Source organism: Lissotriton vulgaris, chromosome 7, assembly GCF_964263255.1.
Source record: "Lissotriton vulgaris chromosome 7, aLisVul1.2, whole genome shotgun sequence".
In the NCBI taxonomy this organism is placed as follows: domain Eukaryota; kingdom Metazoa; phylum Chordata; class Amphibia; order Caudata; family Salamandridae; genus Lissotriton; species Lissotriton vulgaris.
This window is the reverse complement of record NC_141695.1, coordinates 1,741,797,034-1,741,816,074: the sequence shown is the minus strand read 5'-3', so window position 1 is coordinate 1,741,816,074 and position 19,041 is coordinate 1,741,797,034. Positions and strand designations below refer to the sequence as shown.

The 19,041-nt window shown below is 45.8% G+C and overlaps 1 protein-coding gene across 4 annotated transcripts in view; it reads left to right on the top strand.

Moving 5' to 3' along the window:
* The window catches only part of LOC147706548 (ovostatin-like), a 256,365-nt gene that overhangs the window by 87,865 nt on the left and 149,459 nt on the right, over positions 1-19,041 (top strand). For all 4 annotated transcript variants that reach the window (XM_086933013.1, XM_086933011.1, XM_086933012.1 and 1 more), the window contains exons 12-14: positions 3,357-3,593; positions 5,231-5,288; positions 14,411-14,556. In XM_086933013.1, coding sequence (XP_086789139.1) covers positions 3,357-3,593; positions 5,231-5,288; positions 14,411-14,556 — 441 coding nt within the window. The remainder of the gene's footprint in view (positions 1-3,356; positions 3,594-5,230; positions 5,289-14,410; positions 14,557-19,041) is intronic.

Here is a 19,041-nt window from a genome sequence, read left to right as displayed (position 1 = left end):
AAAACACATCATCTTCACATTTCTGTAATGGAACAGACAGGGAGCCGCAAATTTCCACTCACCCAGCATTCTCCCAGGTCTCCCAATAAAAATGGTACCTCACTTTGTATTGTTGTAGACATCAACATATCTATCACAAAATAACCTGGTTTTACAAAGGGTCCATCTAGGGAAACCTACTAAATCCAGACATTTCTGAAAACTAGATACCCAGGGGAGTTTAGGGAGGTATGGCTTGTGTGGATCCTCCAACGTTTTCCTACCCAGAATCCCCTGAAAACCTAAACTTTTCTGTGGGGGAAAGGTGTGGGATCACTAGGCTGACATACATTTCCTACCACCCAGCATTCCTCCAGGTCTCCTGATAAAAAATGGCACCTCACTTGTGTGGGTGGGCTAAATACCCAAGGCAGGCAAGTGCCCAAAACGTTTTGAGGAGACATCAAAATTATCGATCACAAAACGACCTAGTTTTGTAAAGGGAGAATTTTTGGTCCATTTCCTGACACGGCCACTAAGCCTACCCACACAAGTAACATACCATTTTTATCAAGACACTTGGGAAAACGCCGGGTGAAAGGAAGTTTGTGACTCCCCACTGATTCCAGAACTTTCCATCACAGGAATGTGAGGAAATTTTGTTGTTTTAGACAAGGTTTGAGGTTTGCAAGGGTTTCTGGGTAACAGAACCATGTGAGAGCCACATAACTCATCTTATTCTGAATTCCCCTGGATGTCTAGTTTTCAAAAATGTATAGATCTGTTAGGGTTCCCTGCGTGCTAGCTTAGCTAGGGTCCAAAATCCACAGGTAGGCGTTTTGCAAAAAAAGGGTCTGTTTTTACTGGAAAAATGTGATGTGCCCATGTTGCGTTTGGGCTGTTCCTGCCCCTGGCACTAGGTCTACTCACACAAGTGAGGTATCATTTTTATCGGGAGACTTGGGAAAATTCAGGGTGAAAGGAAGTTTGTGGCTTCCCACAGATTGCAGAACTTTCCATCACAGAAATGTGAGGAAAATGTGTTTGTTAGACAAAGTTTGAGGTTTGCAAGGGTTTCTGGGTAACAGAACCCTGGGAGAGCCACACAACTCACCTTATCCTAAAATCCCCTGTGTGTCTAGTTTAAAAAAATGTATAGGTTTACTAGGTATCTCTACGTTCCGGCCGAGCTAGGGTCCAAAATCCACAGCTAGGCACTTTGCGAAAAAAGGATCAGTTTTCATTGGAAAAAATGTCATGCGTCCACGTTGTGTTTTGGGCCGTTTCCGGTTGTGGCCTCTAGGCCTATCCACACAAGTGAGGTACCATTTTTATCGGGAGGCGTAGGGGAACAAAAATAGTAGAACAAGTGTTATTACCAATTGACTTCCTATGCATTTCTGCAACCAAATGTAAGACTGAGGGCCCGATTCACAGAACTAACTTAAGACAAAATCCTAACTTCTGTGAATACCAAAAGTAGTAAGTTTAGGATTTTGTCTTAAGTTAGTTCTGTGAATCGGGCCCTTAGTGTAAAAAAGAAGTCATTTTCAAAAATGCCCACTAATTCACATGCAAGTATAGGTACCTACATATTTGGAGTTGTGCAAACAACCACTGCTTCTTAACTCCATATGTTGTTCCCATTTGGGAAATACATCATTTTCCTTGATACCAATATTTTCACTCTTTATATTTTAGAAAGTAAATTGCTGTATACCCGGTACACAATGAAAAACTATTGCAAGGTGCAGCTCAGATATTGGCTCTGGGCACCTTGGGTTCTGGGTGAACCTACAAGTCCTATATACTTCAGCAACCAGAAGGGCCAGTAGGCGTAATCGTATTTTGCTTTTTTAAACATCTGCCATACTTAGAAGAAGTTACAGATGAAAAGGCAGGCATAAATGTACTTTTTTCAACTTGTTTTCAATATTTATTTATTTCAACTGTTACTTTCTAGTAGAAAACCTGAAGGATCTACACAAATGACCCTTTGCTGAATTTGGAATGTTATCTACTTTTCTGAAATGTATAGCTTTCCTGGATCCATTATTGCTTTCATATCAATTTCTACCACCTACTGGAAGGAGGTTGAAAGCACAAAACATAGGCTATGGCCCACTAAAATGCCAAAACTGTGAAGAAAATTATGGTTTTCTGACAAACGTCTGCCTGTTCCTGAAAGCTTTGAAGATGGTGATTGTAGCAAAGCAAACCCTTTGTTTACACCATTTGCAGGGAAGAACTCAGATGCTTTCTTCTTCAGCCCTTTTTTCCAGTGTTCCCAAAAGGTTTGCTGTATTTTGGCTAATTTCTCGGTCCCCTCCAGGGGAATTCACAAACCCTGGGTGCCTTTATAATCCCAGGATGTTGGAAAAAAGGATGCAGATTTGCCATGGATAGCATATGTGGAAACCAAGTTAAGAAACCCAAACCACAAACTACCCCAAATAGCCAATAAAGGGATCAGCATTTGGGTGGGTGTGGGGGGCAGAAGTAAAGGGGTTAAATTAAATATCTATATACTTACATACATAGAGGACCTTGGGTCCACTCTATTATTCCATTTGGTCTGTCTGAGTGTAAGTTCACTCTCTTTCCATCCATGGCAGCAAACTGCATCGGGTAATGGTTCTCTCTGCAACAGTCTTTGGCTTTTTTTGCCCTGTGAATGATGTCATTTTCTGATTGACCAGGCCTTTTGTGTTGAATTTTCTTCTTTTATAGTTCCCTTTCGATTCTTCTTGTTCCCCTCTTTTTATTTTAATATTTCTTAAGAGGATACCTCCCCTCTCAAGGCAGTGCTAACAGGTTGTTAGCTTGCTGCTAATTTCACCTGTGGCCTGGTTCATTCCACATGGTCACTTCCTCTAAACCAGGAGATCATTATGTATTGCTGGTGTCCATATTGTATCATTGTGTTACCATTCCAAGAGGGCCAACACATTGGTGCTAAATATGGCAGCTACGTTTTGACTTTTAAATAGTCTATCGTTTTTTAAAATTCTTTCACAAGACGAACACCCGCCGCTACGTTTACTTTTGGTATTGAAAACATATGCCCAACATGTTTAGAATGCAAAATGTTTTCTTTTTCCTACATGTATTCTTTCAATTTCTCTTGCATATGTTGCTGAGTTTATTTTATTGCGATTGTGCCAAAGGATGAATGGAAGGATAATCCAGTGGATTGATGAATGGTACCATGAGTGCAAAGATGAATGACAGAGTGCGTGTGTTTTGTCTTATTGAGTGTCTGTCGACAGCCATCAATGGCACAACAGGTAATTTCATTCATAAGCTAGACCGACTGGCATTGCCAATGCTTGTTCATTGTCTCTCTTTCTCTCCACGGTGACCCTTCCCTTGAGCAGGCTCGGTATGACCAAAACCAGCAATGCTTCGAATCCAGCCCAAGCTGGACAGGGCAGCCCAACAACTACCCTCAGCTGACTCTACAACGTTGCTACTCGTTGAGTGGAAGCTTCTTGAAAATTAAGCCTGTTGAGGGAGAGCTGCGCTGTGAGCAGTCTGTCACCATCGAAGCCGAGTGCATCCTGAACAGAACTTCGCTGCTACCCAAAAGCAACACTGTCACCGCTACATACAAGGTGAGTACTGTGTAAGGCGCCATATGCAGACTGGGTAGTAGTAGTTGTGGTTGGTGGGTGCACAAGTATTAATTTAGATGAGTGCTTCTGAATACCAGTGGAGATTGGGCCATTGCCCGCCTACTAGGCCCGGGCAGTTAATTCCGTTCCATTTGCGGAATTTGGGTAATTTCGCGTTCCCCGGAGAATGCGAAATTGCCCAAAATTCTGTATTCCGCGACTTCGCAAAATTTTTACTTGTTTGCGTTCTCAAAATGCTTGTTCGCAAGATATTTCCCCCGAGCCCGCAAACAGGGATTGCGAAAGGGAAAAAAGCATCGCAAACAAGCAATTCTGCGTGTTCGCGGAGATTTTTTACAGTTTCGCTGAGATTTGCGTAATGCAATTATGCAAGTTCCGCCCAACCCTACCGCCTACCAGGAACTGGTCATTTGAAAATACCATTGACTAAACTCCTAAGGAGGACCTGAAGAGAAATCGAGGTCAAACGCTTTTATTATAAATCTCATACAAATTTGACTAACCCTTACCCTAAAATTGCCCTTGCGATCTTTTCAAACATTTTACAAATTCCCTTATTTTTCAAACTTTTTGCTTTCAACCTAATTGTTTTTCAGACTTCAAATTTCTAACTTTTGGTGTTTCTGACCATATGATTCGGACATTTGATCTAATACCAAATGAACAAAAGTGTTACAGTGACATCTAGTGTCTAGTTAGGCAATGACATTGACTGGGGACCTCAGTGGGAGCAGGCGTCATCAGGGTGTCAGTGACTTCTAGTGGTCTGTGCTTGCATTGCATGAGGTCTTAGCAGTCTCAGGTGCTAATGTAGCTCTCCCCTCTTCTGCCATTAATTGGTGCTCTGGAGGCAGCACACACACAAGTAGGCCAGAAAAAGTTCTACATTCGCTGAGACCAGCCAGGTATTGATGGAGAAATGACAACCTGGGTCCAGTCAGAGCTGGGCTAAGGTTATGGTTGTGTGCAGACCCTGGCCCTGCATTGACATCCAGTGGTAAGTTAGAATATGATAGTGATTGAACCTTGCCATCACAGAGCACCAGGGACCCCCACACTCTAGACTCAGTGTGGCAGTAACTGGGCCTTAAGGGTGGCATACTTGTGGAGAAGTGTGGCTCAGGGGTTAGAGGCGGCAGACCCGGAAGCTGAGATCGGCCCTGGACCAGGGTTCAATTCCCCGCCTCGGCGGGTCTTGGGCTAAAAAAATTCCACAGACTCGATAATTCTCGCTCCGGTGCCTTCTCGACTCACGGGTTCACAATCTGCGACTCTGGGCAATAGCTTGCTTAATCTCCACAACGGCCCCTCGTGGCGGGATGCCTGGCTTTCACCTTGTGGATACCCTGCCGGGGTTATCTCACAGGGGAATACCAGGACGGGTTCCCTAAGCAAGCGCCGGGAAACCCACTGCGGGTAGCTGTGCGCTATATAAGCTCAAATACATTTACATTTACATACTGGGGCTGGTGCAAGGGCTGCACTCAGTGGTCGTCAGTATATTCAATGGAAGTGAAGTCCTTTCAGAGAAAAGGTCATAATATAAAGAAAGCCGTATTCAATTGTGCATGACTGTGCCATAACTTACTCACACAGAAATAACTCTCTGCCCTTAGGTCATGTCCAAAGCTGAATTCAAGAGGACTGGTGAAGTGGAAATCACCCTGGATAGCAGTGAGTATGAGCAATCCTTTCCAATTCCTTTTCCATATTGAGTAATCATTATTCCACAAAAGTTTAAAGTAATGCCTCTCCTAACCACATCATCAACATGGAGCTCTAATATTTGTTGGACTTCTCCGCACGGACCTCAATTGAGGTTCACAAGGGGTAACAAGAGGTTCTCTGTCTCTTGTGCTCTCTCAGTTAGCCCTGGTCTCACAGGCCATGAAGGCAGAATCACAAGGTGGATGAAATTGGTTAATTGGGTAACTTGGAACAAAAGCAGCCAGGCTTAACTCACAGGCACTATGTAAAGTATTCATGCAGCACCCACCCATAATAAAATGAAACACAACTCTAGAAAAATCTCAAATCCTTAGTGGGTTTAAGGTATAGAAGGTTGTGAGAAGAATGTTGGGTATAGGGCGAATATCATTTTATACCCCCCTAAGGGATAAACCTGCTCTGCCGGAAATTTTTAAAGAAAATTGTATTAACAAGTGGAACGTGGCAGGAATAACTCACATACGGTGCCTCTTATCCCCTGCAGGGATACAATTCTTTGAAGAACTAAGGGAAAAGTTTCAACTGGACTGGCGGGACGTTTTTAAATATCTTCAAATCAGAGACTTTTTATTACGAAGGGCGGGGGGAAGGGATCTGCCTGAAATAATAACCTTAGTGGAAACATTAATGCACATCAAAAAAGCACTATTGGGGGACTATATGCCCTTTTAAATGCGGTGTTTCCGGATGATCTAGAGAAAACGTCACAGAAGTGGCAGGGGAAAATTGGTACAACTATGGATGAATTTAACTATGCCTACTCAATGTCTCAAACAATTCTTATGTCCACAAAACTCCAAGCACAGTTCTATAAAACATGCTTTTTTCCTGTACTACACTCCAGACAAAATTGCCAAATGGGGGAGTGGCAAGGGGACATGCTGTCCCAGATGTATGTTATTCAATGCTGATACTGTACCTATCTTCTCTACTTGAGATGGACTAACTTCTTTAAAACAAAACATTGAGAAATTACTGTCCGCCGTATTGAAAAGCGATATAGCTCTGTCTAGTGAAGTTATCCTACTAGGGGCCACAGATCCTAGCAATCCTAGAACTGGCCATGAACTTGTTTTTATTGCACTGGCAGTGTTAAGAATATGTATAGCCTCAACTTGTCTGCAACCTATTGCACCATCTTTTCATCAGTGGCTAGCTAGGCTACTAGCAATCTCTAATCTGGAGGCTGCTATCTATAAAAGGAAAGGCAGGAAACGGCGCAAAAGGGGGTTGAGAATCTGGACTCCTTTAATAGAATGGTGTCAATCCCAAAGCAACACTTAGTGGTATATTATGAAGAATACTCAACTGTATGGTATGTTGTAAAATGACTTTCTGCTGGGGATAACGCAGCATGATTATGAAAGTATGAAACTATGAGAATATACAATTATGTAACTGTATTTTCGCTCGTCTGACCTTGGAAGGGTTGGGGGTGCGTTTGGGGGGAGTGCTAAATTGTTGGGGAAAAACAAATGAAGATAATTTTAAAAAAGGAAAATCCCTAATCTATTTAGAAAATAGAGAACATTTAACCCCTCCCATGCTCGAGACGGAACCGCTCCGTCACGAGCCTCGGGCGCACTCAGCACTCCGTCACAAGCACAGCGCGCCCGAGGCTCGTGACGGAGCGGTACCGTCACGAGCATGGGAGGGGTTAAATGTTCATTGCAACTACCCCACTTGAGGCTTCAGCCAATTGTCTGTGTGCCACCTAGGTCTGACTGTCAGAAGGTTACTGTTATGAAACCTCTCAAAAAACCCCTTCGATGCTTGTGACAAGGTCAACTCATCATGGGTTTTACCTGCCCTGTGCTTATGACGATTTGACCTTGTCACAAACAATGGGATTTTGCAAATGGCAGCACACAGCGGGAATATGCAGTAGCAATGATGTGGTTAATGCTCATCCCTGGACTGAGGAATTCATGGCTGAAATGTATTTGCTTCATATATTTCAAGACACTTGCTTTCCAATATGTTTGTTACCTTCCTTGCTTGCTTCTCATGTCAAACTCCCACTACGACCGACCCTGAGCCAACAAACTCCACAGATGGATCACCAACTGCGTAGACAAGCTCACCCCCCTCTGAAACTCCGGCAGACAGCCCCCCACGAAAGCCACCTGGTTCACCACAGAACTCCGAGAATCCTGATGCACCTGCAGATGTCTCGAGAAAACATGGAGAAACAGCAAAACCCGGGAAGAACAGATTAGCTACAAAACCACCATGGCAGAATCCCACCAACGCATCAGATCCACAAAAAGGAAATTCATCCAGGACAGAATCATCGCCAGCAACTCGAAAGGAACTCTTCAGCATCATACAACAATTCACCAAACCCCCCAATGAAGCCTCAGAAGTCATGGCCTCCCAGGACCTCTGCAACAAACTCGGCTCCTACTTCCATCTCAAGATCAAGTCCCTCTACGACAACTTCAACGAACAGAAACAAGGCACCGACACCACTCCTATCTCCAGCAACCCCAGCCTACCATCTCCAACTGGACCCCTGTCACTACAGAAGACACCGCCACAATCATGTACCGCATACACTCAGGAGCCCCCACATACCCCTGCCCACCGCACATATTCCACAGAGCCTCCACCGCCATGGCACCCGAACTCCACCTTCGAAACCGGCATGTTCCCCGATGACTGGAAACGTGCAGAAGTCAAAGCCCCTCCTCAAGAAGCCCACCGCAGACCAAACGGACCTCAAAAGCTACAGACCCATCTCGCTCCTCCCCTTCACAGCCAAAGTCACTGAGAAGATCATCAACATCCAGCTCACGAACTTCATTGAAGCTAACTCAATCCTCGACTCCTCCCAATCCAGATTCCGCAGCAACCACAGCACCAAGACTGTTCTCCTAGCTGACCTCTCGGCAGCCTTCAACACCGTTTTCCACCACACACTCACCGCAAGTCTCCACAACATCGTCACACAGGGAAACGCCCTAGACTGGATCCATTCATTCCTCACTAGCCAAACCCAAAGAATCAGACTTCCGCCATTCCTTTCCGAACCCACAGAAATCAGCTGCGGTGTACCACAAGGATCATCGCTCAGCCCCACGCTCTTCAACATCTACATGGCCCCCTCGCTGCCATCGTCAGAAAGCATTGACTCAGCATAGTATCCTACACCAATAACACCCAATTCATCCTCTCCCTCACCAAGGAACCAAACATCACCAGACTCAGCTTCCAGGAAGGAATGAAAGACTTCACATCCTGGATGAGCAGCAGCTGCCTGAAGCTCAACTCGGAGAAGGCAGAAGTCCTCATCCTTGGATCTACCCCCTCCCCATGGGACATCGCCTGGTGGCCGTCTACCCTCTGAAACCCCCCACACCCACGGACCACGCCCTCAACCTCAGCATCATACTCGACTTCTCCCTCACCATGACACGACAGATCAATGCTGTTTCCTCCACGTGCTTCAACACCTTACACATCCTCCTCAAGACCTTCAAATGGATCCCCCCCCCGAATCTAGAATGGCCATCACCCACACACTCATAACCAGCAGATTGGACTACAGAAACACCCTCTATGCCGGAATCAACAAATCCAAACTCTGCAAACTCCAGACCATCCAGAACACCGCTGCCAGACTCGTCCTCAGCATCCCACATCTCCCTGCACCTATGCGACCTCCATTGGCTCCCCGTCGAGAAGAGAGTGACACTTAAAGCTACTCACTCACACCTATAAATCCCTCCACCACACCAGTCCCCAATACCTCAATGAAAGAGTCTCCTTCTACACACCCAAGAGAAGCTTCCGGTCCGTTGACCTTGCCCTTGCCGAAACCTCTCGCTTCCGCAGAGCCAGAACGGGAGGAAGAACCCACTCCTTCATCGCAGCAAATACCTGGAACAAACACCCACTCAGCATGCCCCGCTCTACTAGCATTGAGGAAGAGCCTCAAGACCTGGCCCCCAGTGCCTTGAGACCATCACAGGTGAGTAGTGCGCTTCACAAATCCCTGATTGATTGATTGATTGAACTTCTATATAGTGCACTCACAACGTGCAAGTCGCTGCCCCCAATGGAGAAGACCCACAAGGAGAGAGACTTCAATTATGGTTTTAATTCACACAGCATCAGTTCAGTGAGAAATGAGAAGCACAGTTAAACGGACATGATAGTTATGAGACTACAGGTAATAAAATCCACAAAACAGTTCAAAGATTGTACAAGCCATACTACAATCAGATCTACTCTCCACCACAGCGCAAAACTCCAGAATGCATGGTGCCAGAAGGCCTCTTTTCCTTATCCATCTCTCATGCCCTCAGTCGAGGGCATCCCAGGGGTTATTGGCATGAATACCTTAGCGGCAACTTCCCCTCCATCTCACAGAGGGACGGACAATTCCCACAGATCCATACCAACACATATACCAGGGCACCGCATGGCACTACATTCCTGCCAGGGTAGCTGCAACCAGGCAAATAACACCCCAAAATGTTCAACTCTAGGAATCCCGGGGTAAGGCAGAAAGTTCCAGGCGCCCCAACAGGTCAGCCCCCCTGCGGAATGCCCAGTGCCCACACAAATCACCACCCCTCCACAGGGTCAACTCAGTAAATTAGTCAAAATGTTTGGGTAGCCACCGTTTTCTGCTGATTGCACATAGATGTTGAAAAGCGCAGGGCTCAATATTTAGCCCTGAGGAACCCCATACTTGATGACATGCTCCTGGGAGTGGAAAGGTGGTACCACCACTTGAAAAGTTCTGCCTTCCAAGAAGGACTGGAACCACGCCAAAGCCGACCCCCTGACTCCGATATCATGTAGACGACCTAGAAGAGTGTCATGGGAAACAGTGTCGAAGGTGGTACTTAAATCCAACAGAATTAAGGCCGCAGAGTTCCCGACATTTAGGCAGCTGCGGATATCCTTAGTCACAGCCAACAGTGCTGATTCCGTACTATGACGCGGACGAAAACCATTTTGTGAGGGATCCAGCGTTTTATTGTGCTCCACCAATTCCGCCAGAACCGTGTTAACATATAAGTCAGTAACCTTAGCTAAGAAAGGGAGCTGAGAGATCGGCCGGAAGTTGCTCGGGTCCGATGGCTCCAGAGACTGCTTCTTTAAAAGAGGTATAACTTTTGCATGCTTCCAGGTTGCCGGAAGCGAAGCAGAGAACAGAGACAAATTAACCAATTCCCTTATCGCTGGAGAGATTGAGTTAAGAACTTGACGAAGCTGATCTTGTCTCAGCGGATCAGCTGGAGAGCCTGATTTAATTTTAAGGCACAAAGATTCAATCTCGGGGAGCGAAAGTAGGGGAAAGGAGCACAAAGTTGTTTTAAAGACATTTAACCTGTCCTCAAACTCAGCTGGGCGATTAATAGGCAAGCTGATGGAAGGGGGACAGTTAACAGGTTGTTATAAATGATCTCTTCCTACGTACAAAAAAAATCTGCAAGTTCCTCAAACTGAGTGTTGGAAGAAATCGGAGAATCAACTTTCTCATTGGAATGTTGCATCTTTTTTAGCAGGGAAAAATTCATTTTACGAGAGTTATTACTCTCCAAGATTTTAGACGCAATGTAGTCCGCCCTGGTTTTCCGAATCGGCCTATGATATGATTTAATAAAGGCCCGATATTTGTTTTTGGCCTCGATGCCGTAAGCACGCCTCCACAATCGCTCTAATTGCTTACAAACCTTTTTAGCATTAACCAGGGTTTCATTAAACCATGGGTTTGAATGGCCCAGTTTTTTTCCTAGAACAACATTTGTCGGGGATGCATGTGTCTAGGACTTGTAACAGCCAATCCCGGAAAAGAGAGTCCGATGCCACTATATTCGAAGAAAATTGTGGCTTGGATTTTAACAACATATCTGAGAATAAACTGGCCTCCCATTTATGCCAAGGACATTTCATCACAGCCCGTGCAGGAACTATGCAACTATGCAAATGCTTGTCTGTCTTAATTAATACTGGTAGTTTGAATACAGTGAGATCTGTGACCTGATATTTCAGTTCTAGAATATTTTTGTATTTCCAGTTATATTGGCATTTTAGACATTTACATTAAAGATGAGAGACAGGATAAAACTCACTGAAGTAAACCGTTAATTATTGATATGGTTTGCTTAAATCACTTTTAAGGTATATAATATAAGGACTACAACCTGGAGCAAAGTGATTTAATTAAATTAGGGGGTCCGTTACAGTGTAAGAAATGAACCCCTTCCATGCTCATGACGAGCCCCAGCCGTCATGCACTACGGTGCTCGTGTGCTGATGACGGCTGGGGTTCGTCACGGCCCGCCCCTGTTCGTGCTGTTTACAGCACACCAGGAGAATCACGGCCGCATTGAAGGGGTTAAAGGAGTACAGGATAGAAAGATAGGATTTCAATTTGTCCCATCAGTAATATGGACTGAAGTAAAAACCTGTTAGCACATGGATTTCTGTTTATTTGTCCTGTACAAGTTTCTATATTATGGCCAAAATCTTTCCTCCAACAACCCAAAGAAGCACAGCAAGGCACAGAAAATAAATATGGGGCTTTTACTTCCTCCCTCCGTCTCCACTTCCTTATGTAAAAATCTACCCCCTTCCAACTCTCGCCTGATGCACTGAGTACTTCTGCATGAGGGTCACATATCCCTGTGGCAATAAACAGGGCTTGGCTAGGGACATATTAAGGATTTTGGGGACCTTGGGTCAATCGGCCCTTGGGGTTTAGGGCCAAATTTTCAAGGAAGGGCGATACATTATCGCCGCTTTTATCTGCAGGAAACTTCCACTAAAGCAGCGATAATGGGCTTGATAATATGCCCTTGTGAATTCCCATAGAAGCCCAGTTTAACATCAGAACCTGGGCTTCTATGGGGATTCTGTAGGGCATATTATCAAGCCCATTATCGCTGCTTTAGCGGCAGTTTCCTGACGATAAAAGCGGCGATAATGTTTTGCCCTTTCTTGATAATATGGCCCTATGTTCGTACCAGATTTACATTACTGATCCAATTTGGGCTATTTCATGCCCGCTTCGGCCAGGTCACTGACAGTGCTCAGGCACACTGGTCCAAATTCTAAATGTGTTTACATCTAATATTCAGGGATAGTGGCATATGTTTTTATTATTGTGATACAGCAGCAGCAGCTCATGAATATTACAGCAAATAATCTCCGTGACACCTTCCACTTATGTGAGGTTCTGTTTTGGTCTGAAACAAAAGAAAATGTATTGATGTTGCACGAAACTCATTTCTCTGCAAAATGTCTGCAATAGACTCTCACACATCACACACATTAAAAATAAATGTTATGTTATGTTATATGGTTTATAGAGCGTGCAGCTGCCCCAGCGAAGAGGCGTCCCGGCGCTAATCCCAAGTGAAAAACAGAACTGAGGGCAGAAACCGGTAGAGAAAATTAAAATGTTTTGACAGCTTTCCTGAATTGCACCATTTCCTTCAACTCCCGTATCTGGGCAGGAAGGGAGTTCCATAAATTAGCTGCTAGAAAACGGAAGGAGCGGCCACCTGCTCTGCTACGGTTAAACCGGGGAGCTACCACCAGATTCTGCCCTGCCGAACGCTGAGAACGCACCGGCACATACAAGTTCAGCAGTGATCCCAACATTTTAGGGGTAGACAGTCTAAGGATTTTAAAAGAGATACATAGGGTCTTAAACTGTATCCTTTGAGCTACAGGAAGCCAGTGAAGTTTCCGGATGGAGGCAGAAGTGGGACTAAAGCGTGGCAGGCTTATTAAGGCCCTCGCGGCCGCATTTTGAATACATTGAAGGAGAGCAAATTCCACCTTGTTAGCGCCTAGAAGTAAGGAGCTGGCATAATCCAGTCTGGACAGTACCGTAGCCTGAACAATTAACTGCCTGGTAACTGGATCAAAAAATATAAAGACTGGTTTAAGGCTGCGTAAAATTCTACAGCAAGTAGCGGCGACCTTTTTTGTATGGACATCAAACTTAAGCTCTGAGTCCAACCAGACTCCCAGATTCTTCACTTCGGTCTTAGGCGTAGGGGCTGCCCCCAAAGTAGGCGGCCACCAGTGGTCACCCCATAGATCTGCGTTTCCTCCCACCAGTAGTACCTCCGTCTTGGCAGCATTCAATTGGAGAGAGCTATCTGTCATCCAGGCTGCTACGGCGTTCAGACCCGCCTTGAATCTAATATGGTCGATGGTAGAGCCTTCCGTGAGGGCAACCACTAGCTGCGTATCGTCAGCATAAGAGACAATGTTAAGATCCCACGTTTTGGCGACTGCAGCCAGTGGTTGGACGTAAAGATTGAACAGGGTGGGACTTAAAGCCAATCCCTGCGGAACACCCTGCTCAATGGAACGCGCCCCAGAAAGGAAAGGAGGAGTGGAAACACGGAGCGTTCTATCGGCCAGGAAGGAACGAAACCAAGTGAGAGCCATATCAGTGATCCCTGCCTCCTCAAGTCGATGTAGAAGGATCTGGTGGGAGACCGTGTCAAAAGCGGCACTGAGATCCAAAAGGATCAGTGCCGCCGTTTGACCACGGTGCCATGTGGAACGGAGATGCTCCGGCATAGCCAGAAGCGCTATGAAACGTAAACCGTATTTGATTCAATCTGTTTAAGAATTATTCAAGGTCATCGGGCAAGACTCTCTGAAGAACAGAGATGATTCTATTGGGTGGGTTCCTGAAAGTTTGGGGCACTGAGCCAAAGCATTGAGAGGCCTAAAACATGCACAATTAAAACATTTCTTAAAAAGCCACATTCTACTGGGCAGTATCTGGAAACTGGTGGCACTTAGTGTTCTCGGGTATGGTACCAGTATATGTAGGCCTAAATATGGTTAACAGATTTATTGTGCCCCGTTATATTTTTCATATAAAATGTTGTCCATTGACGCTTTTAATAGAAAATATTAATTCAATGGAGTGATCGTTTTTTAAATGGCATATGGCCAAATTCTTTTTATGTGGGATGATATTTTTGTTCTTGAGATTCTGACAAACTACCTTGTTTTGGACTTGATTGCTTTACACTTTTTTCTTGGCCCATTTTTGTGCTTATCTTATCTTTCTCTTTTAGACGGTAAAGGCTCCTTTTCGTTCAACGTTTTAATGAACGCTGACTTAGCGCCGACTGCCACAATCATGGTGTCAGTCCTGCTGGGCTCTGGGGAGGTCGTAGGACATCACATCACGGTCCAGGTGCAAAGGTGCTTTGACAACAAGGTGAGACAGATCTGCCTTTCACTTTGGTGGGATGTTAAAAAATGAGTGTTTATTTACAAAAATCTTAAGGCATCATTTATGAGGCTTTGTGTCAGTTTTGCGCTTCCGATGTGTCACTTTTTGTGACGCATCGGCAGCGTAAAACATGCCTCCTGTTGCGCACTATTTACAAAGTGACGCATCTAAGCAGATGCGTCACTTTGTAAATCCCTGCGCTACATTATACCTGCGTAAGTTATAATGTATGCAGGGGGCGTTTCCCCGCAAAAAGCCTCATAGAAGTGACGCAGGGAAATCTATGAGATTTCACTGCGTCACTTCTAGGACGCCGTTGCGTCAAAAGCTTGCGCCTACCTCACAGAAGGCGTAAGACTGACGCAGGCCCTTTCACATCGGGCTTGCCCGATGTGAAAGGACGCATTGCTGGAGTTGCGTCACTTTTGTGACACACTCCAGCAATGCGTCACTTTTGCGCTTATAGAAATACTGACGTATCTGTAACTCCTTGTGCCATGATGCGTCATACATTAAATATGACGCATCAGGTATGTCGCAGGGAGTGCGCACTGAGAAGTGACGCATCGCTGCTTTCATGCGGCGATGCGTCATTATCATAAATGACACCCTTAGTAGTTTTGAGATTAAGAAAATATATTTCCATTGTGCAGGTATATTATAGAAAATGGGAGAAAACATTCTCCTAGAATCCTTAGGCAATTGTCCGATGAAGTCCCCTTACCTGTGAGAAATGTATGAGTAATGTTTCATTTTCTCTTGCTGTTAGTTCTGTGAGTTGTAAAAAAAATATTTTTCAGCAGTAAGACATCTAAAGTTTGCACACACACCAGCTAAAATAATTCACCTTACGAGGGAAATGTAGTCTCTCCTCTCACTTTCTTGTCGTTTGTGCTTGTTTTTTGCTTATTTTCTCTTACTGATCATGGTCAGTGTTAGAACGCATATTGTCTTGGATACTTGCAAATAATCTTCATCACTCAAAGGCCCTCATTACAAGATGGTTGATGCGGTGCCACCTTAGTGATACAGCTGCAGCCAGCCCTGCCAAGTACCACGCATCAGGCGTTAGTCTAACGCATTTTAGTGTGGGGGTCCGCATCACCACACTGAAATGCATTAATCATGCATCCTAGTGCTGCTCCGCTGTCATGTGGAGCACTGCTACAATGCACCATCATGTCATGACTGTGAGCAGTAGCGCTGTGCGCGCTGCTCCCAGCGGGCTAAGGGGACTGGGCTGATCTGCTCAGCTCACAGCTCTGCTCTCTCGCTAAAACGTATCTAGTTAGACTGACACATCCCCAATCATGGCTTGTAAAAAGGCTCTTGAGAGACACACACAGTTATAGGCTAAGGTCTGTGGGGTGAGACAAGATATGGTCAGTCCTGAGGTCAACCATCCCATGGAGCAAGTGGGCTTCATTAAAGTTGGCTGCTCTTTAGTTTGGGCAAACTAAAAGCATGCATTGCTGCAGGCAGCCCAGTCCTTCGACCCTCTCTGCCGGGTCTTTGCACTGGTCAACAGGGGAGGCCAGGGAGGGGGAGGGGGGGGGGACTGGAGAGGGAGTGCTGCGCACCGCAGGCTAGCCCAGAGCTGTCGGGTCGCACGGTAATGCTCCGTATCAGTGAGGGCAGAGCTTGGGATATGATCATCACAGACTCACTGCTGCACAGATTCCGGAACCGACTGCACATCAGCATGATGATCCCCCAGGAGGGACCCGACCAACCATCCCCAGCCCACTGGTCTGTGATGCCTCCTGCATTAAGTAAGTGTGGCTCACTGGTTAGAGGAGGCAGACCCTGACGCAGAGGTCAGACTCGGGACCAGGGTTCAATTCCCGACGCGGCATAGTCTTGAGCTCAAAATGTCCACGGACTCGATAATTCTCGCCTCGGTGCCTACTCGAATCATGGGTTCACACTCTGCAACTCTGGGCAATAGCTTGCTTAATCTCCACTACGGCCCTACCGCGATGGGATGCCTGGTCTTCACCTTGGGGATGCCCAGTAGGGGTTATTTCGCAGGGAAAGCCAGGACGGGTTCCCAAAGCAAGCGCTAAGAGACCTGTCGGTGATTTGGCGCTATATAAATCGAAATTAACATAACATAACGTAAGTGCCTGAGTGAGCGGTGATCATTTTTAGGAAAAGCATCATTGATGACCTGTTGTATCTCTCTGCGTGGCTTTGGCAAATCCACCAATGGTCATTGGTTCTTTTTTGTGCCATGCCAATATGATGGCTTTCTATTGGTCTATTCCCCTAAATTCTCCCTCCTTCTTGTGCTTGTTTCAGCAGAGGCGATTTCACTAAGTGAATGCTTTTGTTGGCCATCACAGCTTCCTCCTGCACAACGCATGTGATGGCCCCTCCTCCCCTCTGGGCATCGCAGTCTGTTACAGCCTGAAACTGTCTGGGTGGACGTTTGGTTGGCACAGGGATTATCGCTACATGTACGATTTAATTTAATAAACAATGCATTTTAACATGCTGTTAATAGGGCTAACTCGACCGTAAGATATCAGAGTCCATTAAGTGAGCACCAGTTGCTGTACAAGCGGACACATTCATTTTTAGGCACAGGGAAATACCTAATTTGCCCAGAATCAAAGGATGTTTGCGCTTCCGTGCCGAGACTCGAACCATGTTTTCCGGCTTCGGAGTTCGACTCTCTAGCGGTTCTGCTATGTTGCTGTACAGCCAAGTACATGTATCATCCGGAGCTCTTGTTGAAGTGCTTCTGTTCTGACAGGTGAGGGCGCCATGACAAGTGACACCGACAAGTGTCTGGGGCCGCAGGACCTGAAAGATCTAAGTGACGATCCCCTGACACAAGAAGCTGCATGGGGTCAGCATAGGGGCGCGATCTGTGTGGATTTAAACAAAGGACCCCTAGTATCATTTGTATTACTGATGCCTTTTTTTTCTGGAGCAGGATGTGACTGTAAATGCCTCGTGCAGCCTCACGGTAGCATAATAATGCCCATCGCCACCTCATGGGGGTGCATGAATGTGGGACCCAGGCTTGTCGCTAGTTTTTGTATATTTTTCGGCTTTGGTTTAGGGAAAACAACCTTTCTCTGCATTTAATTTGGGGTGAAAGCATTTCCGCCTTCCTAGTCAACACACTTTGGGGCATATTAGCAAAGAATAGCGATATTTATGGCAAAAGGCGCTTAGCGCACGTTTTTCTCCATTGTGCTAAAATATCCAGCGATAGCGGCGAAATGCATGAATATCGCTGGAAATCCAGCGATATTAACGCATTAACGCCAATGAGGACTTAACCTGACAATCCACCTCCCATTGGATAAACAGGTAAGTCATGTTGTTAGCAGGCGCTATATTATAGCGATAATCGTGCTTAGCACGATTTCTTTTATCACTTCGCCTGCCTTGCTAATAGGCGATAGCTGTGTTAGCGGCTGCTTTGAGTCGCTAACAGTTTGGGTACGCCCACATTGCATGTCGTTAGCGATAAATATCGCTGACATGCAAAGCGGACCCCAAACCGGTTGCTAGCGCCTGAAAGCTGTCGCTAACTGCTGTTAGCGACAGCTTGTGGATAGTGCGATAAAAATATTGCCGCTCTAGCAGCAAAAAGTACCACTAAAGCGGCGATATGGCCCTTGATAATATGCCCCTTTGTGCTGAACTTTTTGAAGTTAAGCACACTGCACATTGGGAAAATCTTTAACATGGAAGTTGATCCCAGCCTGTTGGAACAACAATCTAATAAACCACTTGCGGCTTAGAGGCAACTGAGGAGCCGCCTGTCATAGGCAAAGCAGAGGTATGGGCTTGGATCACACCGTGGCTGAAAGGGTGTGTTTGGAGCACTTTGCCTGTGCACGATCCTCGTGTGCACAGGACGTCTGCCTGAGGCACCGCTGGAGGTTACAGAGTTGTGGCGCTTTGTGTGGGGTGTGTGAGCCTGGGTTCATGACGACGTTCGCGCTGCACTTGTACCTCCAATCCAGGACAGCAGGAGAGCAGGATTTAGCCACTGCCACAGGCTGGATGCCGGCTTGGTCATGCCGCTCACCCTCCCGACGTTGCAGTGCCCAGACTCAAGACCGCACGCAGCGGGTGTGGCAGCGCTTGGAGCAGCCAGTGTCAGCAGGATCTGTTCAAGCTCATCGCCAGTCTGTGGTAATAGAGTTTTATTGGTCTGTCATTTAATATCTGGTCTGTCATTTAATATCTGATCTTTATTGCAACCAGCAGTTTAAGATCATCATATTAGTTCATCGATATCATAAAAAGCATTAAGCCTGTTCCATAAAGGAAAGAATGTCTATTGTATATGGGGCAGAAAGGCATCAATCAGAACCCCCACGGAGAGTCCTTAATTAGAATTAGAGAGTGAGAGCATAAGGATAAAGGTTCTGTATAAATCAAATATCCAAGGCTGAACTTCTCATGAAGAGAGGCCCAAACAAAACACATCAAGGGTCTGTGGCA